This window comes from Ambystoma mexicanum, chromosome 11 (genome assembly GCF_040938575.1).
Source record: "Ambystoma mexicanum isolate Mex_15411 chromosome 11, UKY_AmexF1_1, whole genome shotgun sequence".
NCBI classification, from domain to species: domain Eukaryota; kingdom Metazoa; phylum Chordata; class Amphibia; order Caudata; family Ambystomatidae; genus Ambystoma; species Ambystoma mexicanum.
The window spans coordinates 818,431,432-818,458,913 of NC_090934.1; the positions used below are offsets into that span (position 1 = coordinate 818,431,432).

At 48.1% G+C, this 27,482-nt stretch overlaps 1 protein-coding gene across 1 annotated transcript in view; it reads right to left on the minus strand.

The window, feature by feature from the left end:
- Nucleotides 1–27,482, minus strand: part of PIK3C2A (phosphatidylinositol-4-phosphate 3-kinase catalytic subunit type 2 alpha) — a 2,027,647-nt gene that overhangs the window by 731,352 nt on the left and 1,268,813 nt on the right. Inside the window, exon 23 of the mRNA XM_069623772.1 lies at nucleotides 3,614–3,750. Within this exon, the coding sequence (XP_069479873.1) occupies nucleotides 3,614–3,750 (137 nt within the window). The remainder of the gene's footprint in view (nucleotides 1–3,613; nucleotides 3,751–27,482) is intronic.

A 27,482-nucleotide genomic window follows, 5' to 3' on the forward strand; every position in this document is an offset into this window, starting at 1 on the left:
GCACCGTCCTCCTCTTAAGCGGTGGACTCCCCGAAGGTCCTGACTCCGGTTCCCCCGTCGGGTCTGGCTCAGGTACCTCAGTCAGGGGAAGGGGCAACCTAGTCCTTATCTCCGAGCATAAGGACTGAATGGCTGACAAAATGGCTGCCGAGGTGTCCTGCGGCGCGGGAAACGAGGAGCCTTGTCTGCGACACCGTCGCTCTCGTCGTCGCCCTCGTCGGGATCCCTCCCGATGGGCTGGGCCTCTTCCACGACTTGGATGAGCTCCTCTTCAGAGGTCATGTCCGTATCCACGATGGCCACCAGTCCCTCCCCCACCCTTTCCAACTAGGACTTTGTGGGGGTCTTCTCGATGGGCCTGAAAGACGACTCCCTCCGCGGTGGCAGGGAGACTCTGGCTCCTGAGGGCGCCTCCACTGGTGTAGCCTCCACAGGCTGAGCCAGGGCCGCGGCGACATCCTCAATCGAGGTCTTAGCAGGGTGAATTAAGGCCAACGTCACCTTCTGTACGCCTGGGGCCTTCACCTTGGGGGGAGGGTCCGAGCCTCGCTCCCCCTCTGCCGGAATCTTCGAGATCGACCGGGGCCTCTCCAGAAGCTTCGCCGGGTTCTCGGACTTCCTCTTACCCGAGCCAGAGCATTGGCTCGTGGATGATGGCGCCGGGGAGGGTGCACCCTGCCTGGCAGCCAAGGAGCCCGACCGTTCGGCGCTCCCGGTGCCAGCGGACTCGCAGTGCTTAGCCTTTTGTTGGGCCCCCGTCGCCGGGGCACCCTCACAGGACTTAGAAGACCGCTCGGACTTCTTTTTCTTCTTCTCGCCTGGCGGGCTCTTACCTTCCAGCCAGTTGGCGAGACGGAGGTGGCGATCCTTCATGGTCCGCTCCGACATGTTCCCACAAAACGCGCAGTCCTTCTCCTTGTGCGTCTTGTCCTCAGACAGTAGAGGCATAACAAATGCTCGTCGTCCTTGAAAACGTTCTGAAGCTGGCATCCGGGGCAGGTCCTGAACAGCTTCCCGTGCGTCAAGCTTCCTTTCTCCTGGGCCATGACCGGGGTAAGCCTCAGAACTTCTGTAATCCTCCAAAAGCGTAACTCGACAAAATCTTCACCCTTGAGGGGCGTAGAAACTCTGAAACGGATCCCCGTTGATCGGATGTAGACACGGTGGAGCTCGAGGCTCTAATTAACCGAAAAATGAGAAAATCTCCTGAAAAAAGCACGAAAACGCAGCAAAAGCTCGAGAGCTACAGCACGAGGACACCCAACACTTGAACGTGCGGTAAAAATCTGAGGATGGCTGCCAGGGGCGGGGCTTGGGGAGAGGGCAGTCATTGGCTGGGGGCAGTATGACCCAGAGACCAGTGATTGGTTACTACTGAGGAAGACAGATCAGAAACAAAACTGATACTGATTTTTTCTATACCGAGGATTCCCGGCCTGACGACGGGGACTATTCATGAGCATGTGAATCCATGCCAAACCCCATGCTGGAGAACTACATGTACTGCTCACATTAACTCTTGAGATACGCCTGGCTGCTCAGCTCGCTACCAACAAACTGTGTGGTACAGACTTATACAAAAGGTTGTTCTTGCTTACACCTGTAGTCCTAATTGTGTGTGGTGGTCCCAGAGGGTACTGTATGCAAATCTGCCTAACAAACTTAAATTATTAGTGTTGCTCTGTGTGGACTCATTGTGTACCTAGACCTCTCTCTCACTTTTCCTGAGACTAAACCTTCAATGCTCACCTACCTTACTTTGATTGAGTTTTGGCTAATTATCAGTGTATTCCCGGTTCACCATAAATAGGGTGGTCTCGCAAAAATCCTTCCACCAGGGTTGATTTTGGAAATTCATCTTAAAAATAATCATCAAGTTTTCTTTTGAAAGTTTGTTTGCACAGGATGCATGGGACAACGCAACATCGGATTCTATCTACCAATTGCAAAACTTAAAATGTATTTCACACATTTTTTCTGACGTGAATTGAAACTCTACAATCATACTTTGTAACCTTTTGTTACTAAAATGTGTTATGATTATTCAGATGTTTGATTACTTTTTAATATCTCTATATTATCCTTTTTATTTTTGTTGTCAAGAGGTTCATACTATTTTGTAGAAGTTACATTATGAACACATATGGTCTATGCTACAAATTGATTGTCTTGCCATATATTTTAGTTTTGGAAAACCAGGTATAACATTTAACAAATGAAAATGAATCCATTAATTGGTTTTGGGATTTCCCCTTTGTGAGTACGGGGCGAGAGGTCATACCAATTTAGTAGTCTAACAAATATGAAAGTCAATAACAGCACGTGTTTCGACTTAATATATTTAATTAGCATATACATGACAAAATATGGGGACAGAATACCCAGGAGTATTGGGAAGACAATACAGGTAAGTATAACCCAGTGGAATGAGCTGGGTTTAAATGGATAACAAACAAGTTCTGCTGGTAATAGACAACATATTCGGTTATGCAGGTACAATGTGAACAAAAAAACAAATTCAATGAACATATAACAAACGCAAAGCAGTGCATGGATTGTGCACTGAACATGTGGTGTAATCGTCAACACTAAGGTGTTTCGGCCCAGAAGTGAGCTGTAGAATGCAGCTTTGTGTGCAGGCCTTCATCAGGACGTATGATGGAGTAAATCGGAGTCCCAGGGTATCGAAGACTTATCCAGTACTGGGGTAAGTAAAGACATCCATCTTGGTGTGGATGACAAGCTGGCGCATATGATTAGCCAGTGTGTAAACAGGTAAATATCTCAAGTGGTAAAGACTGTCATCAAAGTATGATGATGGTAGAGTCACCAACTTCTTAATGTGGCTGCAGCTTTTACAGACCGTCCATGAATGGCGAAATTTGAGTTTACTTGAGTTCTCGTCCCGAGCTGCACGGCTTTGGCGTCTCCGAGTGCGAGGACTGCCGAGGAGTGGTATTTTTCTGTTTATTCAACTACGCCCACCTGGGTTTTTCAGGGCATAGCCAGGTGCCCTTATATATACTCTAGCCCTTTGTGAGTACAACATAGTTCCTTCAGTTTTTTTGTGGGGATATTTAATTAACTTGAACAAAATCCAATCCTTGCAAGATTCCTCCTAACTGCTATCCCAAATATGAATGGTCTTCACAAACAGTGCATTGCTTTAAAACAACTACAAATAATATACATCTGAGGAAGGGGACATATTTGTTTTTACATGAATTAAAAGGCAGAGACATTCCTGGAAAGGAAAAAATGTCTTGGAAAAAATGCGGTTCAGCAGCATGATATCACTGTTGAGGACCTCAACACGGTAAACAACTGAGGATCTTGCTGTAGTATGAAATAAAGTGGATGACAAGACAGCAGTGCGGTATGTCATTTTCATTATATTAGAAGGTGACTAAATCAAGATTATAAGTATGGAAACTGTACAATTTAAGAAAAATAAAGGGGATCTGTAATATCACAAAATTAAAACATTACAAAAATAACACCAGTTAGACAGTGCTCCACATGCAAAAAGATCAATAGGGTTCTGGACTACGTTTTCTTTTAAAGGAGGTGAACAATCAAAATGTACCCAAATACTTTGCAGCTAACAAAATACCTTTTCATAGTCCTCTTCCGAAGGATTGTATTTCCTCAACCACTCCGCAAGTGGTTTATCCTTAAAAGATCCTGTGACTCCATATTCCACTTGGATTTTCCGAAGTGTCTCAGAAGAAAGCACTAACTCCACCATTCCTTTATTAAAGAAATATCATGTTTAAGAAATATCACTTTTATGATACATTTTTACTGAGAAAATAGTGAACATCTATTTTTGCACAGAAAAGAACATATATAGCAGAACGCCATTTTCCATATTAACAAAACCTTAATGAGAAACTTGAACATTTCAAAAACATCAGCGTTTTTACTGTACTGGTTCCCAGTATTTGCCAATTCTTTATTTATTTTGTAGGCACCATTTTATAAATTTGTATGCATTTGAAGTCATATGTCAACAGTTATCATGGATCCAGACCACAAGTCGGTTCATCCATGAACAACATCACAAAAATATAAAGTATAACACCCCTTGTCCCCTCCACTTAGCACCCACATTAGCAAGCAAATTAACACAGAGTCAACGTACTATCATGGGAGACATCGTAATTTCAGGAATTAAACAGTCCGTCAGGGTGGCTCTATCAACTTCAGTGCCCTCAGGCGAGTCAGACAAGAGAGGCCATTGCAGTCCTTCTCCAAATGCTTCAAAAATGGGGACCAAATGGACAGAAAGGACAGCAGGAGTTACAAATGGTGGCCGTTGGCTTTTCCATGGTAAAAAGGTTTTGAAGGAATCGCCATCCGTTTGGGCAACCATTCTTAAACCCGTTTGTTCAAATCTTCAGGACTCATGAAATCCCTATGTCTTGGCTACAGTCTATTATTATTCCTATCTTTAAAAAGGGTGATCCACTGGAATCAAGAAACTATAGGCCTATCGCTTTAACAGATGATTAGTAAAGTGTTTGCTATATTGCTCCTTAAAGATCTAAATTATAGCATCACCCAGTCTCAAGCTCTGTCCAGATTTCAGGTGGGATTTGGGAAGCAATTGGGGACTGCCCTTAATGCTACCATGTTCGCTCATCATACCATAACGTCCATCATAGTAACATCGGGGCGGTTTACATGGCCTCCCTCGACATGTCTAATGCGTTTGAACTGTGTAGTCAGGTCAGTGCTGTGGACTAAACTACTTTGGATGAATATCCCCAGAAAACTAGTTCAGCTGCTCTCACTTCTGCACACAGGTAATACGCTGTGGATACGTCTTACTCGAGATTGCTCTCTTTCCTCGGTTATCAGATCACATGTAGGATTAAAGCAAGGATGTACTTAAGCTCCAACCCTTTTTAATTTATAAGTCTGTGAGTTGGATAAGGTGTGGCAGGGGACTGCTATTGCGTCTGCTAGGCTTGGCAGTCTGCGGTTGGACTTGCTAGCCTTTGCCGACGATTTTATACTTTTTGATCAAACAGTCATGGGATTACAATCCAAGATAAACATATTCTATAAGTATGCCCTAGATAATAATATGTTACCCAACGGCACTAAGTGGAAAGTGGTGGTTCTTGCCAGGGGACGCAAACCCGAGATCATGCATTGGGTAATGGGACCAGATATTTTACATCGGGTAACAACTATGAAATATCTGGGTTATGCTGTTAGTAATAACACTTCTATGGCTATGTGGAGGGATACCCTCATTGGAAAGATGAGGATTTTAACTCCCCAAATTAGATGTTTATTTGCCAGATTGTGTAAATGTTCTATTATGCCTGCTGTATGCTAATATTTGACTAAGGTCGAACCGATTTAGCTTTATGGGTTAGACAAACAAGTTACTTACCAAACTGGTAACATTCTTTCGATAGGATGTTCCTCCGACGTATTCCTTATCGTTGATAATTCCACTTCCAGCTTGCTGGCCTCGGAAATATTTTCACAATAGAGGGCGCTGCACGTCGACGTCCCTCGAGTCGGTGTCCCTCGAAGGCCTCTGTATCGGCGCTGACGTCACAATGGGTACAAATAGTCTCGCGCAGTGTCCGTTGCTCAGTTACATTTTGAGGTGCTGTTTTGCTTTGCATGAATTGGTTAATAACTTTGAAGGAGCGTAAGCTGCAACCACAAGGGAAGTTTTATTGCAGGGAAGGATGGGAGGGGCGATAAGGAATACATCAGAGGAACATCCCATCGAAAGAACGTTACCAGTTTGGAAAGCAACTTGTTCTTCGAAGGGATTGTGTCCTCCGACATATTCCTGATCTTTGATAGACTCCAATAGCAGTAGTATATAGAGAAGGCGGGAGTAAAATGAAATGTTTCCCTTTAAAGATGCACAGAGCGCAACACAGCTTCTCCAAATTTCGTCTCCTGGCTAGAGGAGGAATCAAGACTGTAAAATTTGGTAAAAGTGTGTGCGGACGACCATGTGGCAGCCGCACATATGTCCTTAGCTGGAACTCCTCTTTGGAGAGCTGAAGAGGCTGCGATACCCCTGGTTGAATGAGCCCTAAAGTGTTAAGGGGGCTCTTTTCCTGCCAATTTATAGCATTCTATAATGGTTAAAATAATCCATCTTGAAATGGTTTGTTTTATGATGGGCAAACCTAATTTGTGCCCTGCATGCCCCACAAACAATTGGTCTGCTTGCTTGATCCTTGCAAGTCTGCTAATGTAAAAGCTTAAGGCACGCCTTGGATCCAGCCAGTGTAATCTCTCTTCCTATTTCCCTGGATGGGGAGGAGGATAGAACGAGGGTAAGGTTATCTTTTGTGTGATGTGGAATTCTGAGACCGCCTTTGGGAGAAAATTCGGCTTCACTTGTAGAACAACCTTATCCTTGTGAAAGATTGTATGTGGAGGTTTGCAAGATAAGGCTTGTAATTCGCTCACTCTTCTGGCAAAAGTTAAAGCCACTAGAAAGATTGTTTTAAGGGTTAGACATCTTAATGAACAGGAATGAAGGGGTTCGAATGGAGTACCCATTAGAAGTTTTAAGACTAGGTTCAGGTCCCACATTGGAACTTGAAAAGGAGTTGGAGGAAAAACATTAGTTAACCCTTTCAGAAATTGAATCACCAACTGTAATTTGAAGTATGAAGGCTCCTCTGCAGTGCGCTTGAAGATAGACAGCGCTGCAAGGTAGCCCTTGATTGTACAAACTTGAAGACCTGAATTTGCTAAAAAAAAGCAAAAAAGAGAACACCATCGGTGTATTACATGAAAAGGGTTCAATATTCTTTTCTCTACACCAGCTGCAAAATTTGCTCCAACGGCAGCGGTATAAAGATTTTGTGCTGGCCTTCTGGCTGAAAGCAACACTTCCATTACGTCATCCGGGAGATCCCAATCCTTGTATCTTAGCTTTCAGAAACCAGGCATGAAGGTTGAGGGTTTTGATATCCGGATGGAGAACCTGACCACCCTTCTGCGAGAGAAGATCCTCTCTTTGTGGAAGACGAATCGGAGGGCAGATGTACATGTCTAGAAGATCTGGGTACCACGTTCTCCTGGCCGAATCCGGGGTAATTTGGGTCATGGGTTTCCAGAATCTTCTCAACCTCCTGATCATTTGAGGAATGACGGGGACTGGAGGAAACACATACATAAGTGGAAACTCCCAGTCCACTACGAACACGTCTCCTAGAGCTCCTCTTGGGGGAAATTCCCTTGAGCAATGCTGATCGCACTTCCGGTTGATACCAGTGCCACTGGATCACATTCAGGGAGGCGATGAATTATACTTCAAAGTTTTTCCCGAAGTGTTATTTGAAACAATGTTTTTAACACACATGAACACTTATTGGGATCCACCTTTTCAGTGTGGAGGCTGATCCTTATTCTGGTACCATTTAATGGGTGACCTCAAAGGACAATTTTCACAGGCGATTCCTTATAGTATATGGGGACTTCTGTCCTTAGGCGTGGGGTGTATGGGACTGCCGCCCATTTCGGAGTTAGTTGTGTTGTTTCAAAAGAACTTGGGGCCACATTTCAGAGAGGAACTGTTTTTTCTTTTATTGACCTTCATAGAAATTGTGTGGTCCCCGAGTTATAGAACACTCGATGGTTATTCGAAAATCAAATGAAATGTTCATAGAAGAAATTTTAAAAACAAGGAACTTCATCCATAGTACAAAGTTGTATGGTCTAGTTCATGGGGTATCCCTGGTTGGTTTCTGGGATATCCTTGGTTAAAAAGTGGTCGACCGGTTTCGATGAAGGCTAGTTATCTTGTTCAGGACCGTGATTTTAGCTTCGTCTCAATGAGATCAAGGGTTGGGGAGGGTCGCAGACACCATCATCCCATCTACCTAAGAGAAATAAAACCGAAATGGGTTTTAGGTCTTGAGGTCACTATAATTCCTTTTGGTTAATCTTAGTCTTATTCTAAAGTGCTTTCTATTGATTTTAACCAATGTAATTGATGAACTAATATCTGAACAGTCATGTGGCTATTTTGGCTATATAGAGACATATATTGGCTACTGGTGATTACCTTATATAGGTTCTGGCGTGCAGGCTGTCAGCCGGATCTTTTGATGTATGCGGCTGTGGCCATGCGTATCTCAAGTCCTGTAAGACAGCAACAAGGCGTTTTGTTAGGAATTCCCCACAGGCAACCCAGTGGTGCTGTATTCACAAGTTAGTCGTAATGCGCGTGGTGCAAGGACATCCTTTTGTGTTTAGCGCAATCTTTTTAAACTGGGGTGGCAGGCAGTCAGGACGCTGGTGTGCGCCAGACTATCTGTAAATAGTAATCTTGGCACTTGTTCCATTCGCATACCCGAATGTCAATGTGGCAACTCGCGGTCGAGCGCGAGGAATCTCCATTCTATAGGGAAGCTGCCTTCTATTGAGAAGAGCATGAGTGTAATTAGAAGGTAATTAGAAGGCGCAATCGTATCTGCGGAGGCATACCGCCGCTTGCGTTCGTGCGCAGTTAAGAAATATATATATAAAGAGAGAATTTTTGGCCCGCTGGGGTGCGCCCGAATGCTTTGGAATGGTGATGACAGTTCTTATTCCATTCGCGTGCGCGGCTGCCAAGTGGCAGCTCGCGGTCAGACGTGAGAAATCTTGGTTCTATAAAGAAGTTCTCTTGGGAGGGACATGAACCACATTTACAGTTGCCAATGCGTGCACGAAAGCAGTGGTGGCATACTGCTGCCTACGTTCGAATAGGAGGCAATTCTTTTGTATTGAAAGCTAGCGCCACTCACCGTATGTCACGAGCGGCTGCGGGACGCTGAAGTTGTTTTTGCAACCGTTGCCCAGCAACAAGGACACTTATACATGGTCGGTTGTTGCTGTTGATGATCCTCCTTCATGGCGGCCATTTTGGAGTGACTTTAGACCCATTCAGAGGATATGGGCTTTGCATAAAGTAGTCTTGTTATAGACTGCAGGATTGCTGAGGCGGTAGCCTCATAATCTCTTAAGTTTGTGTAGTTCTAGTGGAAGCTCTTATATACAATACAGTGAACTTGTTATCTTATTCTAAAAATAATGTAAAAATAATGTCCATGGCTGACTTGTGCCTCATACATATGTATTTGCCTTCTGCCTTCGTCAGTGATACTGTGCTGACGGTGGTCCGAAGCCAAAGGAATGGTTATGGTTTTCATTTCTTTTTAAAAAAATAGATTTTAGAATTTTTGGGGGTGTTGAGTTTTTGGAAGCACTGGCACCGGTTGACTACGGAGAGTAGGTTCCACATATGTATGGGATATACATTATCATTCTGAAGATGTCACATCAGGGTGTGTCCCTGATCGACAGTGTCATATATGGTGTTTCTTGACATTCTTTTTTACACATTCATCTCATTAGCGCAAATTGTTCCGTGCTGCGTGTTCATCTCATTAGAGCCAAATTGTTCTACTGGATTTCTTTGTTTAATCCATTTTTCTCTGTATTGAGTCTAAAGATCCAAAGTTGTTCTCGTTTGAGGATTTGTTCCAAAATCCCCGCCTCTTCTAGGTGGTGTTAGTTTTTCCAGGATGGTCCACGTGAAGTCTTCTTGTGTGTGACCTTTTTTGACAGTGATTCACAAGGGGGGCTGTCAGTTATTTTGTTCGAATGCATGATTTATGTTCAATAAGTCTTTTTTTCACTTCCCTCGTTGTCATGCCCACGTATCGAAGGGTGCATGGGCACGTGATGAGGTAGATTACCCCTTTGGATTTACAGTTGGTGAAGCTCCTTTGTTGCCATGGTGTGTGCCATCCGATCTCAATGGATTTGCTTCTTGAAGTTTGGGCGCACATGGAGCACCCCCCACATGGTGTATGTCCCATTGGTTTAGTTGCTCCCCAAATTGTGTTCTCCGCCTCATTATCGCTTGGTTCTTTCATGGTGTGTTCCAAGCCATCCCTTAGGTTTCTGCGTCTCTTAATGGCAAAGGATGGTAAAGCCAAGGAAATGGAGCCTGTGTTTAGGATGGGCCAAGGTTTTTTTTCATTTCTCTCTTGATGCAATTGAACAAGGGGGAATAGCTCATTACTGCCGTTATTTCTTCTCTTTTTTCATCTTTTTTGTGTTGTTGGAGGGTGATTTCTCTTGGTATATTCCTTGCCCTTTTGCATGTGTCATTGATGATTCTTTTCGGGTAACCTCTTTTTTTCTGTTGTTTTTTGAGAGCCCCAGATTGTTCTTTGAAGTCTTCCAATCTTGTACATGTCTTGCCATATCGGAGAAATTGTCCAAAGGGGAGGTTGTCCCTCAGGGCTCTTGGGTGGTAGCTGTTGTATTGTAGCAGTGAATTTCTATCGGTGTCTTTTTTGTAGACCCGTGCCAGCAGTTAATTTCCTTGGTTGGTGATTTGGAGTTCCAGGAAGTGTGTCTCTGTACTGTTGGCCCCAATGGTGAATTTCAGATGGTCATTGCAGTTATTCAGCCACTGGTGAAATACTGTTAGTTCTTGTTCTGTTCCTTCAATTATCATGAGGACATCGTCAATGTACCTTTTCCAGACCTTTATTTTATCCCGATAGGGGTTTGTGTCTTCATACACAAATTCCTTTTCAAAATGTTCGACATAGAGATTTGCTAGACTGGGCGCGAAGGTTGCGCCCATTGCCGTCCCGGAGATCTGATTAAAGAATGTATTTTCAAGAATGAAGACGTTTCTGGTTAGGGCTATTTTTGCAAGTTCAGTGATGAAGCCTGCATGTCCTTGGGCTAAACTCTGGCCATTAAACAGAGTTCTTCGTACCATTTCGACTGTCTCCTGCTGGGGAATACTGGTATACAATGCCTCGATGTCCATTGTTACTAGCCATTGGTTGGTTCCGTCAAAGGTGAGAGTGGTAAGCAGATTTAGTATGGCCGTTGAATCTTTTACATAAGATGTCATCTTGGGAATCCTGTCACATAGAAATCTGTCTACATATTGGGACAGGGGTTCCAGAATTGAATTAATACCTGATACTATAGGTCTTCCAGGTATGGGTGTTATTCCTTTATGCACCTTTGGGAATGCGTAGAACGCTGGAAACCTTGGATGTGTCGGTGTAAGGAAAGAGGCTTCTTTTTTGTTGATGTACTCCTCATTTAGAGCCTCTTCCACAATAGGTGCAATCAGTCTTCGTAAAGATGGGGTGGGGTCACAGGGAAGGATTCTGTAGCTGGTCGGATCTTGTACCAGGGTGTTAACCATCTGCTGGTAGTTGTGTAAATCCATAGGAACCGTGGCTGCTCCCTTGTCTGCTGGCTTAATTATTATTGTGTCATCGTTTCCCAGTGTTTTTAAGGCCTCTGCTTTACTGTAGTTGTTGTGTATGAATTTGTATTCTTTTTCAATTATTTCTAGTTTTTTTAAGGAGTGCTTGTTCAAAGGTGTTGCACTCTGGGGTATTACTTTCAGTAGGTGGAAAAAATTGTGAGGCTGGACGGAGGTCTGTGAATTTTCCAGTTTCTTTTTCTATTTCTATGGTGTCTTGAAAGAATTGTTTTAATCTTATTTTCCTGATCAGTTGTCTTATTTCAATTCGTGTTTGGAATGGGTCAGACCGGGCAGTTGGTACGAAAGAGAGTCCTTTTTCCAGGATATTTCTTTCTGCTTCTGTGAGTACATGTGACAACCAGGGACAAGGGCGAGGCACTAACAATGTCTGTTTTTTAGGCCAACAAGGGAACCAACGAGGGAGACTACGGTGGCAACCGTTCTCCCCAATGACAACCCGCAGCCGCGGAAAAGGATTCCAACAACCGAACTTTCACTAGTCATGAACCTGTCATCACATGTACTTATAGAAGCAGAAAGAAATATCCTGGAAAAAGGACTCTCTTTCGTACCAACTGCCCGGTATGACCCATTCCAAACACGAATTGAAATAAGACAACTGATCAGGAAAATAAGATTAAAACAATTCTTTCAAGACACCATAGAAATAGCCACTTCCCTTGACGGCGAGGAGACAAATGTCTCGACTCAGCCGAGGAAACTTTTGAATGGGTAGAAGTTTTAACAGCCTTACCTCTTTCTAACTTCCCCTTACACTCCTTCAAGGCTTTAGCCGTCATGGACATGTAGTCCTCACGCTCTGAACACTGATGCTCTGATCCCAGGCACCACAAACAGATCCTGTGAGGATAAGTTAGAGACATCATCTTTCCACAGTCTCGAATTTTTTTAAAACCGGTTCGTGGAGTCGATGGTTCGGATGAAGATGCTATCGTAGAAAGTTAGATTTTCGAAGAATTATGAAGATTTTTTTCGAATAATGGAACCAAGCGTTACGTCTCCGAGGCTCACGAAGCGCGGAAAAACGGAACTGAGCAACGGACGCTGCGCGAGACTATTTGTACCCATGGTGACATCGGCGCCAATACGGAGGCCTTCGAGGGACACCGACTCGAGGGACATCAACGCGCAGTGCCCTCTACAGGACACAATCCCTTGGAAATATACCTACTTGATGTAGGTGGTATGTTAAATACCATTCAAGGCAAATTATGGAAGTATTACATTTGTCTCTGGACATCCCTTCTTTTTTCTTTGTTTTGACTCTTTACTCTGCATTACTACCCTTGTTTTTTTTTTCTCTTTCTTATGGTGAAACTGATCAGTCCACAAGAATATCAGTACTGGGAGACCGGGTCTCTCTTTATTGATTTCTTGTATTTTTTTACAACTGCACAAATCACCCTAAACCTTTGCGGTTCGGATACTGTGCATCCTTGTATATTTTTCTGTGATGGCTTTTTGGTTACATTTAAGATGTGTCTAGAATGGCCTGGTGGCCATGGATATTTTTCTTCTGTGCTTTATATCTTTTACTCATTCACCCAATTCAGTTAGTAGGCATGAACTCTATCATTTCTCTGAAGGCACACCTCATGTGGAGACATGTCAACATACAGGAAAATTCTGTATTCCGAGGCTAACTCATTATATGGTGACCTGAATCGCATGATGATGGACCCATGTCTATCAATTCATTTAAGATTCGGATTCATGGTGCGCTAACTATTATTGGGAGCTCTGAAGATGAGTTGATATACAGACCTTGTGTTGCAAAAAGAAGATTGAGTCTGACTGGGTGGAGACGGTTGACAGTATTGGCAAATACTCTACGTATATTGAATATGCCAAGTTTATACATAAAAAAGACTCTGTCCCCAAGTATTTACAATGTTTCCCATTTGGTAAGGTCCAGGTGACATACCTATGATTTAGGTTGGACCAATTTCGCTCCAGGGAAAGAGAAAAAGGTTGGAAAACTTCCCCTGCACCGAGCACTTTAGTACATTGTAGATTTTGTAATAAAAATGGACATGAATGAAAGTCTGAAACATTGGGTCATTGTCTGTACGTATTTTAGTGACAGGATAGCAGGAGAGACCAAGCACAAAGTACAGACTATAGGATTGACAGGTACATCAAGTCCCAGTACCTCCCAAATACGCAATCTCAATTCCAGCCAGAAGCATTGTAAAGTCGGACATCCACACAGAGCATGCAAAAGAGTGCCCTCCTGGTTGCATCTCCTCCAACATTCCCCAGGGAGAGCAGCGTTGCAGCAATGAAGTCGGGCAGGAGTCATGTACCACTGACAAAATTTTTGCCTGGGTCTCAGCCAAGTGGGGACAGAAGAACTTTGTGGTGACTATAGAAATCTGTTCCCAGTCCTCCAGGGGAAGCATAGACTCCAATTCTTGTTCACACCCATTGCAGAAAGATCTGCACCCTGGTGTAGTGAGGGCATGAATAGCGTTATATTAAGTGGTGTTAGTGACTTAGAAGCCATTTGAGAGTTTGTCAGGTAGTGAACCCAGTGCCTAGCCTGCACGTATCCGTCAGACTCTTCAAGGCCAAAAAATGTAAAAAATTTTCCATTCAGAAATAAATTCCCAATCTTGCTCAGCCCGCCATTCAGCCACACTGCAAATCCCTTATCCATTTTCCACAGGAGGTTTCCATCACTACCACACTATACAAAATTTCTGGTCTGGATCGTGTCGCTGACGCCGACCAATTCTCTTCACTTTCTTTTCTTTTCACCGGATTACATGCGCTACGCGATGCACGTGAATCCAGGTAAGCTCAAAACAGTGGCTTGCGCTAGAAACAACTACTATGAGTTGCAGACATGCAGATCGTTTCCAATCCACACATTTGTCTAATCCTCCATTTTGTTTTGACAGAAGGAATCCCATGCAAAACGATCTGCCGACTAGGCACTGCTGTCCTACATACGCACAGGACGTCTAAACCTATGCAGGTAATATTACAACCCTTGGGGAATTTGTAGACAGATAGCCTACGGCTCCATACTCCCTACCCCCTTCCACCATCACGGTTGACCCAATAAGTTCAACACTCATCACCACAATACCTCTCCTTTCTTTCCTTTATGGATACACACTAAACAGTACCCAAGAGAACAAAATGACCCCATGTCCTCAGCACCCTGGCTCCCCCACCGTGACCACGTGTCTGAACGGAGAGGGCGCATTGCTATTGAATGACATTTCGGTACCTACATGATCACGGTACGGCCCATACCAACCGCTACGCACGTGTACCGCAGCATCATGAGTCAAACAGTGGGATTTGGACAAGGGTATGAGGAAGGGGAACAAGGAGGTACAAGGGAGGAAGCAAAGGACACACCCCAGTTTACAATCTCATCTTTGGTTTGTTCCCCTTTCTCCTTAGAGATAAGTCATCCTTCTCCGACACCCACGGTTCATCCATAACACAGGGATAAACGTACCTACCAGAACCGACAGATGCCTGCGTTGCTCGCTATTTAGAGCTGCCCTCCCCCCACCACCCCTACAGGGGACGAGACATGGAGTTTTGACTCAAGGACAAGTGACGCACCGGGTTCCGTTTAGAGGCCTCTCCATTAGAATCCCACCATCACCTGTCCAAACTCTCCTAACATCTATGTATGTTTCTACAGGTTTGTTTAACTTACGCCCTAAGGAAAGTGGTCCGCATTACCAACACTGCCAAAACGTGATTTGGCCTGGGATATTCTTGCTTACAGGTGACGCCCACAGCCTACTATACCAAGCCACTTTACTACGTTGGCAAGCAGACCCTATTAGATGATTCATAACCAGAGCTCATCAGAGAATCAGCCAGATGAGCTACCACAATCAATGGTTCTCAACACATCCGAAGGGGATGAAAATTAAAAAGAAACAATCAGCCAATACATGAGGCAGGAGATTTTATGAACAATTTCAGAATGAAATGAATAGAGAACTATCTCCCAAATGTAATTGTGTTTTTCAACTTCTAAATGCGACTTTCTATTTAGTCTCTCTTTTCCATTCATTTGTCTCTTTTTCCACTATGATGGATTGTTGATAGGGAATGGATTTAATTAAACTGTTGAAATAATGTGATTTTTGCCCACTCCCTCCCCATCTAGATACAATATTTCCTTCCAGAAACCCTCCCAGCATCCCAAACTGCCACAAAAACCTCATTACTTTTTTCAAAATGGATTTATGCATTTTATTGTTCAATTAATTAGTAAATTGTGGAGCATTTGTTCATGTTGTATTCATTTGTTGTGTAATCTTTTGTCCAATTCTTGTTAATATCAATTGGATATGATTTTATTAAATATCAAATTCTTCCCTCTTTGTACTTGGGAGTGTGAAGAATAAGACATGCATTACTCACCGTAATAGCATTTCTGATGATTGTACCTGCTTAGATTCACATGCTGTGCATATGGTCCAACATCCGGTGGTAACCGCAGAGTATTGCATCTCGTCTTTCTAGGATCGAAAGGGGACATCATCATAGGCGTGCCTGTAAAACTATCCCTAACGTGACGTGTAGTGTACCCAAAATCCCTCACGCACCGAGGTCCCTCCGATTGTATTTTTCTGCCATGAGAGAGCCCAAGGACTATCGTGAGTGAGTACATAAAAGAGAGAAAGTAGTAAGACGTCTATGTTCCTTCCACCCGAGCAGGGAGGAAGGGTGGGCGCATGTGAATCTAAGCAGATACAATCATCAGAAATGTTATTACGTTGAGTAATGCATGTCTTCTGATGCTTGTTAATCTGGTTAGAATCACATGCTGTGCATAGACTAGCGAGCAGTAACCAGAGTTGGGGGTGGGTTGTGAGAAGGAATAGTAGTGAAAAGATGTCTTAGTACTGCTTGTCCCACCTGAGAATCAGACCTAGAATGAGTGTCTACGTAATAGTGTTTTGTAAAGGTGTGTACAGAACTCCAGGTTGCTGCTTTGCAAATGGACTCTAGGGTAACATTTGCAATGAATGCTATGAAAGCCCCAGTGCCTTGAGTAGAATGTGCTCTAGGCTTGAAGGGCAGTTCTCTCTTAGCAAGAGTGTAACAAAGTGTGAGTCATTGGACTATCCACCTTGAGATTGCTGATTTAGAGACAGGATCCCTTTCTCTGCCAGCCATCACTGAAATTAAAAATTGGTTTGTCTTTCTCAGTGGTTTAATTCTTTCCAGGTAAAACATGACTGTCCTGCGCACATCTTTCGGCCATGTTAGATGGGTTCTGGAAGAAAGAGGGCAGTTCTATTGACTGGTTCACATGGAACTTTGAAATAAATTTAGGCGCAAATCGAGAGTGAGTGCGCAGAACCACCTTATCTTTGAGAACAGTAACAAAGGGGTCCAGTACTGAAAGGGCCTGTAGTTCACTAACCCTTCTTATAGAATTATAGCCACTAGGGAGGCTGTCTTATAGGTAAGTTAATGTTAATGGATATTTGTACCGTGCACTATCACTACTGGAGTGGTCCCCTGGCGCTCTAGTGGCTCTGAAAAAGGGAGAGTGGGGGGGTGAGTTAGTAGGAATGAGCTGGAAATATGCAAGAAAGCAGTGATGTGCTGTTGGCAGACTCAGCCCGCTGTCATGATGCCTACCCCCGGGGACCCAGACCAAGTCCAGCAACCCCGGAAGCAGGCATCAAGTTACCCCAAGCAAGCCCAACAACCCCCGCTAGGGGCTATTTGGGTGCAGTCCTGGCGCCTATGGCGCCAGGCTCATATGGAGAGTCATTTCTGGCGCCATAGGCGCCAGGCTCATAGATTAAAACTCACCTGATGCAGACCATGCTGCAAGAGCTCCAAGCCAAACGAGCCTTGGAAGGGACTATTTTACCTAGGGACTATTTTTTTACTAGGGTGGGGCGGGGGAGGAATACTTACCTGGGACTACTTTGGAGAATATTTAAACCACGCCCGAAGAGCAGCACACGCTTCGCGTTATTCTGCATCCAGCAGCGTAACGTTCACAATGCCTGCAAGTCTGCATCCAGTCTTCTGCCACGCCCGCCTCGAGTTTGGAGCTCCTAGAAAAAGGCAGAAAGAAGGAGAAAAGGTTAGAACAAGAGCAATACCTTTGATCCTTACCTGAATTCCCGATCGATCACACCTTTGAGCTGGAAGAAAGAAGTTATTTTATGCGCGTCGCCTCGCCTGCTGCAGCGCCGCGCTGAACTCACCGGCCTTCGCAGCATCTTCACATTTCACTGCATCCTCCTGCATGTTCCCGCCGCACTCCGGCACCTAAGGAGAAGACAAGAACAGCAAGGTGAGCCAAGGGAATACACAGAGGAATACCCCCCATAGACTTACCTGATTTTACCACCGGGGGTACTATTCTTCACGGGTCGGCGCAGCTTCCACTGCATCCTAGCCGAACCCCGGCCCCTAAGGGGAAACAAAAGGACAGCAAGGTGAAACAAGGGACTAACAAGGGGAACCCTCCTCACCACAAAAGACTTACCTGATTTTACCGCCGGAGGTATTATTCCCCCAAGACTTCATACTTTCTCTCAGCGCCTGAATAAGGGAGAAAGCAACAGGTTACATATGGACATTATTTTGTCGAACTGTGTTGGATAATACTAATCCTTACCAGAACATTACCAGTTGCCACGAGGAACACTTCAGTAGGGTCAAGCTGCAACCTGCAAGGAATCGGACAAGAGTGAAAGTCAGGCATTTGAACTCTTACGAACTACATGCTTACGGCGTCTTGCCGGGAATATCGGCGTCAATATTGTCCTGGAACTCACCAATTCCTTCGAGCCAGTGAAGCAACTGGTTATCTATGCGCCCCTGCACTCAATGCAGGATGGAGAGCTCATCTTTTCAAATCATCAGGTGAGACTATAAGAGGGGACATCCAAGGTGATCAGTGGGGAGAACAGCGGGTTGGGGGGATTTACGCTCAACTCCACGGGTGGTTAATTCCCTTTCTCCATTTGCAGAAGAATATTCCTACGGGCCAAGCAAACGAAGCTAGGTGGGCCAGTCCAGGCCGTCATCTCGGCCCTATGCGTCACATTGGTGGAGACCGCAGCAGTCCAGTCCAGATCGACGCCTCTGTGGGAGCCAGGTGAGTGTAAAACCTGGTGGGTCCGTTGGCTGGGCTTGGGGTGTTTTACGGTCGGTAGTCGTCGTGCGCTGTTTTGCAAGTCTATGTGCGGTTTGTTTTGTTGTTGCAGTGTAGTGAAGTTTGTGCGGTTTGCTGCGTTTAAGGCTTGTGTTTGTGTTTGGTTAGCGTTTGAGAGGTGTATGCAGAGGGATGAAATTGTTAGTGGATTGGTTAGTTGGCATTGCTATGCTTGCAATTATGTCTGGGTGTGGTGCCTGCTATCATTCACTATTCCATCTAAGTGTGGCACATGCTAACATTCATAATCCTGTCTAGATGTGACGCAGGCTAAGGTTAAGACTTTAAGACTTGCCTTGTGCATAGGCTCAAAGGGGGACCCCCACGAGTCTAGTCAAAACCACATTTAAGTCCCATCCTGGAGCTGGGTTTGAAATGGGGGATGAATCCTCTTAACCCCTTCCATGAAAGCCTTGATAACTGTTATTTTCCACCACGACACCTTTTGTTGCGACGTAGTGTAGGCTGAGAGAGCAGCTAAGTGCACCTTCAGGGAATTAAAAACCAGGCTGGACTCTAGTAAATGAGTCACGTACAAAACAATGTGAGTAGGAGAGCAATCAATGTGATTGACACCCTTGGCATTACACCAGATAACAAAGCGTTTCCATTTACTGGAATAGCAATAACGTGTTTTGGGTTTCCTCGCTTCCCCGATTATGTCCATACATCTCTGAGGGAGTTGAAGGTGTCTGAACTCCATGACCTCAGGAGCCAGGCCGCTAACTTCAGAGTTTGCGGGCATGGGTGCAGTGTTTCTCCCCTGTCCTGATATAACATGTTGTATAGGCAGGGCAGTTTCTTCGGAGGGGAGAGGGACATCTCCATCAGATTAGAGAACCAGGGTTGGTGGTCCCACATGAGGGCCACCAATATCATGGTGACTGGTTCCTGGTGCATCCTGTGCACAATCTTGTTGAGTAAGGGAGTTGGGGGTCGGGGGTTTGAGGGGTTAGAAGCATAAACAAATCTCCCTGACCATGCTATCCAGAGCCTGTTCCCCTTGGAGCGGTTCTGTGCGTACCTGGAGGCGTAATCTTGGCATTGAGCGTTCTCCAGAGTTGCGAACAAGTCGATCTCTCGGAAGCCCCATTCTGCGAAAACCTTGGAGACTATGTCTTCGTGTAGTCGCCATTCGTACTCTATGGGCAGTGGGAAATCTCTGCTGAGTACGTCTGCCAGAAGATTAGTTCCCCTGGAACGTGTTGGGACAGCAGGAACATCCTGTGTTTGAGAGCCCATATCCAGTTGTTTTGGGACAGCTTGGATAGGCCTGGAGAGCATGTGCCCCCTTGTTTGTTCAGGTAGTACATGGCTGTGGTGCTGTCTGTCAAGATCAGGACTGTCTTCCCCTGTAACTGTGTTTGAAAGGCTTTCAGTGCTTTGTATACCGCTAATAGCTCCAACAGATGTATGTGGTTGGACGCTACTTGTGGGGACCACACGCCGTGCGCTGTCTGCTGAAGCAGGTGAGCCCCACACCCCATGAGAGTTGCATCGGTCGTGAGAGTGGCTTCTACTGCAGCCGTGGTGAAGGTCTTCCCCTTCAAGAGGTTTTCCCTCGACCACCACTGCAGAGAGAGAACGAGGGCTGGCGAGACAACTACCAGATCTTCCCATTGTCCGCTGGCCTGATACCACTGGCTGTTGAGCCACACTTGCATGGGACGCATGCGCAAACGTGCGTGAGGAACTAAATAAATGCAGGACGCCATCATTCCTAACAGTCGCATGGCTTTGCGTACCATCACTTCCCGACTGGCTACATACTGAGGGATCTGAAACAGCATGTTTTGAACCCTCTCGTTGGAGGGGAAGACGAGGCCGTCTTTTGTCCGAATTAGAGCCCCTAGAAACTGTTTGACTTGACTGGGGTCTAGGCTGGATTTCTTCTCGTTGATGGAGAATCCAAGACTGAATAAGAGGTCTATTGTCTTCTGCATGTTCAATAGGCATGTTTCGTGGGACTCCCCTGTTATGAGCCAGTCTTCGAGGTAAGGGTAAACCGGGATGGATAGTCTGCACAAGTGTGCTGCCGCTACTGCCAGAACCTTTGTAAATACCCTTGGTGCCGAGGCAATGCCGAAGGGGAGTACTTTGAACTGATAGTGCTTGTCCTCTATCATGAACCTAAGGTATTTTCTGTGCGCTGGCAACATTGAAATATGAAAGCATGCATATTTCATGTCCAGTGTTACCATGAAATCCCCCATTTCAACAGCAGGATAACTTCCTGTAAAGTGACCATACAAAACTTTTGAGGTTTGACAAACTTGGGCTGGGCGCAAGTCTAGCACAGGGTGCATGGTGAGATCCTTTTTGGGTACAAGGAAGTACACTGAACAAATACCTTTGTTTACCTATAGAATAGGGATGAGTGCTATGGCGTCCTTTCCTAGAAGGGTCTCCACCTCCTCCAGCAGGATCCGCAGGTGGTTCGGCATCAGGCATCTTGATCTAGGCGGTCTGAATTGGGGTGGTCGGGCAAATTCTATGCAGTACCCATACGCCCCCCGATGGGGTGGCATGGGAGGGGATCTGGATCCGAAGGTCATTTCTGACAAGAGGCCGGGGCGCCTCTGGGGTTGTAACCTTGTCCTCTACCATTCCCACACCACTGTCCTCTGGGTGGATAAGTGGTGGAGGTATTAGACCCTTGTCCCGAATTCCAGTTGTTTCCTGTATTATACTGGTACTGGGGAAAACACGATTTCCCACGAAAGGACCGGCGGGATCCGCTTCCTCTCTGAGGAGAGGGTTTCTGGGTCATCTGTTGAAGGGACTTGAATGTTTCATGTTCTTTCTTGGCTGTTTCCAGTGCATCATCCACTGCCCTGCCAAACAGGTTGGTCTCCTCAAAGGATTTGTTTATGGTCTCCAGCTTGAAACCAGAGTTCCTCAGCCATGCAATACGCTTGAGCAAGGTACCTTGGTGCCGGGGTTCTTCCCGCTGTCTCTGCAGCGTCCAGAGTGTTCTTGAGCACATTCTGATTGACTTGCTTGCCTTCCGAAACAATGGCGAGCAACTTGGTCCGCGTAGGTTCTGGCACGTCCTGAAGGCATTCTTGCAGAAGGTTCAACTGGACGTCTGCATAGCTGGCCAATTGCGTGGTGTTATTAGCTATTTGTGTGGAAAACGCAGCAGCCGTTGCAACCCTCTTTCCCAGTGCACATAGTCTCTTGGACTCCCTATCGGATGGTGCATCTCCTGTAAATAGGGGAACACCAGCCCGTTTTCTAGTAGTGGTAACCACTAAAGAATCTGGAGTGGCATGTCCCTTGATGTAGGCAGGGTCGGACGGAGAAGGACAAAACAACTGTTCCACCCTAGGGTTCACCGCCCTGGTTTGGGCTAGAGTCAACAAGGAAGGTGCCAATCTCCTCTTAATAAGAGTTAAACAAAGGGATGGCTTGGCTGGACGGAGGTTTTTTTCTTGGAGTATATCCTCCACGAAATAAGAATCTGGTAAAGCTTCTTGAGTGGCGATCTGAAAATGGTCAGCCGCCTTTTTCAAGATGGCGTTAAACGCCATTTGATCGTCCACTGGGGAGGCTTGGCGGGCCGGAGTGGAGGGTGGGGGGTAAGGGCTGTTGGGGGGGGGATCTATGCACAGGGCATCAGGGTCCTGGGTGGGAGAAGGGGACCTCCAAGATTGAGCATCAACCTGACGGCTGTCTTCCCAATTGTCTATCTGGTCATCCACATTGTAGTTTTCCAGAAAGGTGGCATCCTCATCCTGATCATATGTGTCCATAACATCATCATCTGTGAGGACACAAGTATACGCCTCATGTGGATCTTCCAAGGTCCTTTGAAACTTAGATATAGGTGTAAGGAACAAGTTACTTACCTGTAACTGTTGTTCTCCAGCATGGGTCTGGCATGGATTCACATGCTCATGAATATTCCCCGTCGTCAGGCTGGGAATCCTCGGTAAAGAAAAAACCAGTATCAGTTTCGTTTCTGATCTGTCTTTCGTAGTAATAACAAATCACTGGTCTCTGCGTCATACTGACCACAGCCAATGACTGCCCTCTACCTAAGCACCGCCTCTGGCAGCCATCTTCAGATTTGGAAGCACGTGAAGTGGCAGTATGACCAAGTGAAGAGCCGCAGAGGGGTAGGCGGGAGGGTTCGCATGTGAATCCATGCCAGACCCATGCTGGAGAACAACAGTTACAGGTAAGTAACTTGTTCCTTCTCCAGCATGGGGTCTGGCATGGATTCACATGCTCATGAATAAAGAATACATAGCAGTACACACATGCACAACCACGGGAGGTGGCAACGGCTCAACATTAAGCAGTACATCAAACTCAACATTAAGCATCTTACCTCCTCACCAGGCTCACCTCAGGCGAACAGGTTGCGCAGCACTGCTTGGCCGACCCTGGACTCCTCCCTGGAATCCCGATCGACGCAGTAGAATTTCGTGAAGGTGTGCGTCGACCTCCACGTAGCAGCCCTGCATATGTCCAGCAGGGGCACACCAGAAAGGAACGCCGTGGTAGCTGCGATCGCTCTGGTGGAATGGGCTCTCGGACGGCCAGGCAGCGGTCGGTTTGCCAACCGATGACAGTACATGATACAGCCGGAGAGCCATCTGGAAATGGAAGCCTTCGAGAGAGCCTTCCCCTGATTGACAGGTCCAAAGTTCACAAAGAGTTGTGACGTCTTCCGAAAGCACTTCGTGCGGTCCACGTAGAACTTCAGCACTCTAGCCACATCCAGCGAGTGCAAAGTCCTCTCAGCCGGCGACGAAGGCGACGGGAAGAACACAGGCAACACCAAGGGTTCGTTGAGATGGAAGTCCGACGGTACCTTGGGCATGAAGGAGGGGTGCGTCCTGAGCACTACCCTCGTGTCGTGAAAAGTCAAGTACGGGGCCTTGCATGAAAGGGCCTGGATCTCTCCCACCCGTCGTGCGGAGGTGATGGCCACAAGAAACGCTGTTTTCCACGACAGAAACTTCAACGGGGCCGAGTGCAGAGGCTCAAACGGAGGTCCCATGAGCTTGGTCAGCACCACGTTGAGCTCCCACGCCGGGGCTGGAGCCTTCACCGGCGGGAACGATCTGAACAGTCCCTTCATGAACTCTTTCACCAGACGATGAGACCACAAGGACGTCCGGCCCGTGGTTCTGGTGTATCGGGAGATCGCAGCAAGATGAATCTTGATGGACGCGTGTGCCAGTCCAGCTTTGGCCAGCGTTAGCAGGTACGGCAGTACCTGGGGAGCCATAATCCGTAGAGGGTTAATCTTCTGTGCGTGGCACCAGACAGAGAACCTCTTCCATTTGTGTCCGTAGCATTTAAGAGTCGAGGACGCCCTGGCCTTTGCAAGAACCTCTCTGCAGTCGGCCGGTATGTCGTATCCTCCAAACTCTAGCGCTGCAGGAGCCAGGCCTGCAAGTTCAGCGATTTCGGGTCGTGGTGGAGGATGGCGCCTCCTTCCCTGGAGAGAAGATCCGCGTCCACCGGCAGCTTGATTGGCGGGGACGCTGACAAGTCCAGAAGGTCCGGGAACCATATCTGCCTCGGCCACGCAGGTGCGACGAGGATCATCCTGCACCGTGACCTCTTGAGCTGGTTGACGAGCCGGATTAGCAGTGGCAAAGGAGGGAACGCGTAGAGGAACAGGCCCTCCCCAGGGGAACGAGAAGGCATCGCCCATGCTCCTCGCCTGGGGAAACCTGCTGGCGAACCTCCGGCACTTGGAGTTCGTCGCCGTCGCGAACAGGTCGATCTGGGGTGTGCCCCACCGTCGGAAGAGGCGATCCACTAGATCCTGCCGTAGTTCCCACTCGTGGCACGAGCGCAGCTCCCTGCTGAGCGAGTCGGCGATGGTGTTTTTTATCCCTGCCAGATGAAACGGCACCAGAAACATCCTTTGGGCGACGGCCCAATGCCACAGGTCCTGCGCCTCCTTGTACAGCGCTGGGGACCTGGTTCCGCCCTGTTTCCTGATGTAAAACATGGTGGTGGTGTTGTCGGTGAAGATCCTCACCACCTTGCCCTTGAGGGACGGAAGGAAGGACCTGAGGGCCCAGAACACTGCACGGAGCTCCAGGACGTTGATATGGAGGGACTTCTCCGTCGGGAGCCAAAGGCCTCTCGCGTGCAGATTTTCGGTGTGCGCTCCCCACCCTTCCAGGGAGGCATCGGTGGTCACTGTCTCCTGGTGGTCTGGGGTCTGGAAGTCCATGCCCGCCGTCAGATGCGTGCGGTTGCCCCACCACCGGACCGCTTGGCGGAAACTCTCGTCGAGTGTGATCCTCTCCCCGAAGCTGCCCGTCATTTGGATCCAGCGCGCGTCCAGGAACTCCTGCAACGGGCGCATCCGGAGCCTGCACATGGGAATGAGGTAGATGCAGGAAGACATCATTCCGAGGAGGGACTTGATGGACCTCACCTTGGCCGCGTCGGAAACCAACATCCGCTGTACCTTGCCCAGGATGGACCTGGTCCTTTCCTCCGACGGGGAGGCCAGAAGAGACACTGTGTCGAGCTTCGCTCCCAGAAACAGTGCGTTTTGCGCGGGTACCAGGTGAGACTTGGCGTAGTTCACGGAGAATCCCAGGTCCGTGAGAAGTCGGACGGTCCTTGCCGTGTGATCCACGGCGAGCTCCCTCGTCTTGGCTCAGATGAGCCAGTCGTCCAGGTAGGGGTAGACGTGGATCCCCTCGCGGCGCAGCTGCGCCGCCACCGGTGCAAGGCACTTGGTGAATACCCTGGGTGCCGACCGTAGTCCGAAGGGGAGGGCTTTGAACTGGTAGTGACGCCCTTGGACCACAAACCTGAGGAATTTTCGGTGCCCCTTTAGGATGGGAATATGGAAGTAGGCATCCTCCAAATCCAACGACGACAGGAAGTCTCCTTCCTCCAGCTGACCCAGGACGTGCTGGAGGGTGACCATCCGGAACTTTTGCGCCTTGATGAACTTGTTCAGACGTCGCAGGTCCAGGATGGGGCGCCATCCCCCCGTCTTCTTCTTCACGAGGAAGTATCTCGAGTAAACTCCGGAGCCCCGAAGCCTCTTTGGGACGAGTTCGATGGCGCCCTTCCTGAGCATCGCCTTTACCTCCAGGAGAAGTTGAGGGACGTGAAGTTCTTTCCTGGCCACGGGGGGGACGCGCGGACACCTTCTTTGAAACTCGAGCGCTTGGCCCCGGGCCAAGGCGTCCAGCACCCAACGGTCGGTGGAGATGGACTCCCACACGCTGACGAAGCTCGCCAGCCGGCCTCCCACCGGGGTGCTTCGGTGGGGGCCCGACCCCACGGTCGGTTCAATCCTGCTTCGACGAGGCTTTGCCGCCTTGACCTCCTTGGCGACGACGGCGGGGTCCGCCAGACTTGCCTCGTCCTCTGTAGGCCTCCTGAGCCGACGAGCGGGCCGCTTGACGGTAGGTGGAGAAACCGCCGCCGGAACTTTTGGAGGCGCCCTTGCCTCCGCTGCTCCGAAAGGGCGTCCGTCGTTGTTGCAGAACTCCAAGGGCCCGGGCCGTCTCGGTGTCCGCTTAAATGGCCTGAAGGGAATCGTCCACTGTTTTCCCAAACAGGTTGTTCCCATCGAAGGGCATGTCCAGGACTCTGGTCTGAACGTCTTGACGGAAGTCCGTAGCCTTGAGCCATCCACGCCGCCTAAGGCAAACGCCGTTGCCCAACTGGCGGAACCCAGTGTCGGCGATGTCCGTCGCAACGGTAATGGGTAATGGCGTGATCCGAAGCCACCTCACCTTCCTGCAGGATCTCCAGGGCCTCTGCCCTCTTGTCGTCCGGCAAGAAGTCCAGTAGGGGAGCCAGTTTGTACCAGAGCTCCCTGTCGTAGCGGGCCACGATAGCCAAGGCGTTGGCCGCTTTAATCGTCGTCGCCGCAGACGAGATGACTCTGCGTCCCATAGCGTCCAATTTCTTTCCCTCGCCGTCCGGTGGGGAAGTCGATGTGGAGGCCGCACCCCCCCCGCGCTTTTTTCCTGGCCGCCGCGGAGACGACGGAGTCCGGGGTAGGCTGCGCCCGGAGGCACAGGGGGGCCGTGTCCGGGACCCGGTACTTCTTCTCGTACCGGTCTCTTCTAGCTGGCGTCGTGGAAGGGTTCTTGAGGAGGGTGAGGCCCTCATCCCAAATGTCGTCCAATAGAGGCACTGAGAGGACCGTCTTCCTCTTGGCCTCGCGCCGCTGATAAAGGAAACCTTCCTTCTTCTTCTCCTCAGGGCAGAGTTGGAAAAGCTCGGATGCCCTGGTGATCATGGAGTGGAATGATCCAATCTCGTCGGGCGGAGAAGCCCTGGTGGGAGGCGACGACGGTACATCCTCGTCGTATACCTCGTCGTCCGTACCCGTCGCTGCCGTGTCAGTCCCCGTATCATCCCCTCGGGTGGACGGGGAGGAGGGCTGGAAGGGGCGCGACGGCTGAAAAGGAGGCGGAGGGTGGATCCTTCTTTTCTTGGTAGGGGGAACACCAGAAGGTCCCGGTTCTGGGTCCCCCGACGGGAGAGGTTCCGTCGGCAACGGTAGTCTCGTCCTTATCTCTGAGCATAAGGACTGTATAGCCAACAAAATGGCCGCCGAGTTGTCTCGCGGCGCTGGCAGAGGGGAATCCGACGGGCGATCAGGGGCCCCGTCGGTACCCTCGACGATGTCGTCGTCACCTGCGTCGGGATCCATCCCGACGGGCCGGTCTTCTTCCACGCCGAGGCCGTGGCTTAAGACTTCGACCAGCTCCTCCTCCGAGGTTGAGGCCGAATCTACGACGACGCCCTGTCCCCCCTTTTTCTTCCCCACGGGGGATTTCACGGGGGTCCTATCGATGGGCACAAAAGAGGACTCCCTCCGAGGTGGCAGGGAGACTCTGAGCCCCGAGGTCGCCACCACTGGTGTAGCCTCCACAGGCTGAGCCAGGGCCGCCGCGACAGTTTCGATAGAGGGCTTGGCCGGATGGATTAAGGCCTTCACCACCCTAGGTGCGCTCACCGCCTTATCCTTGAGGGGGGACACTGCCTCGC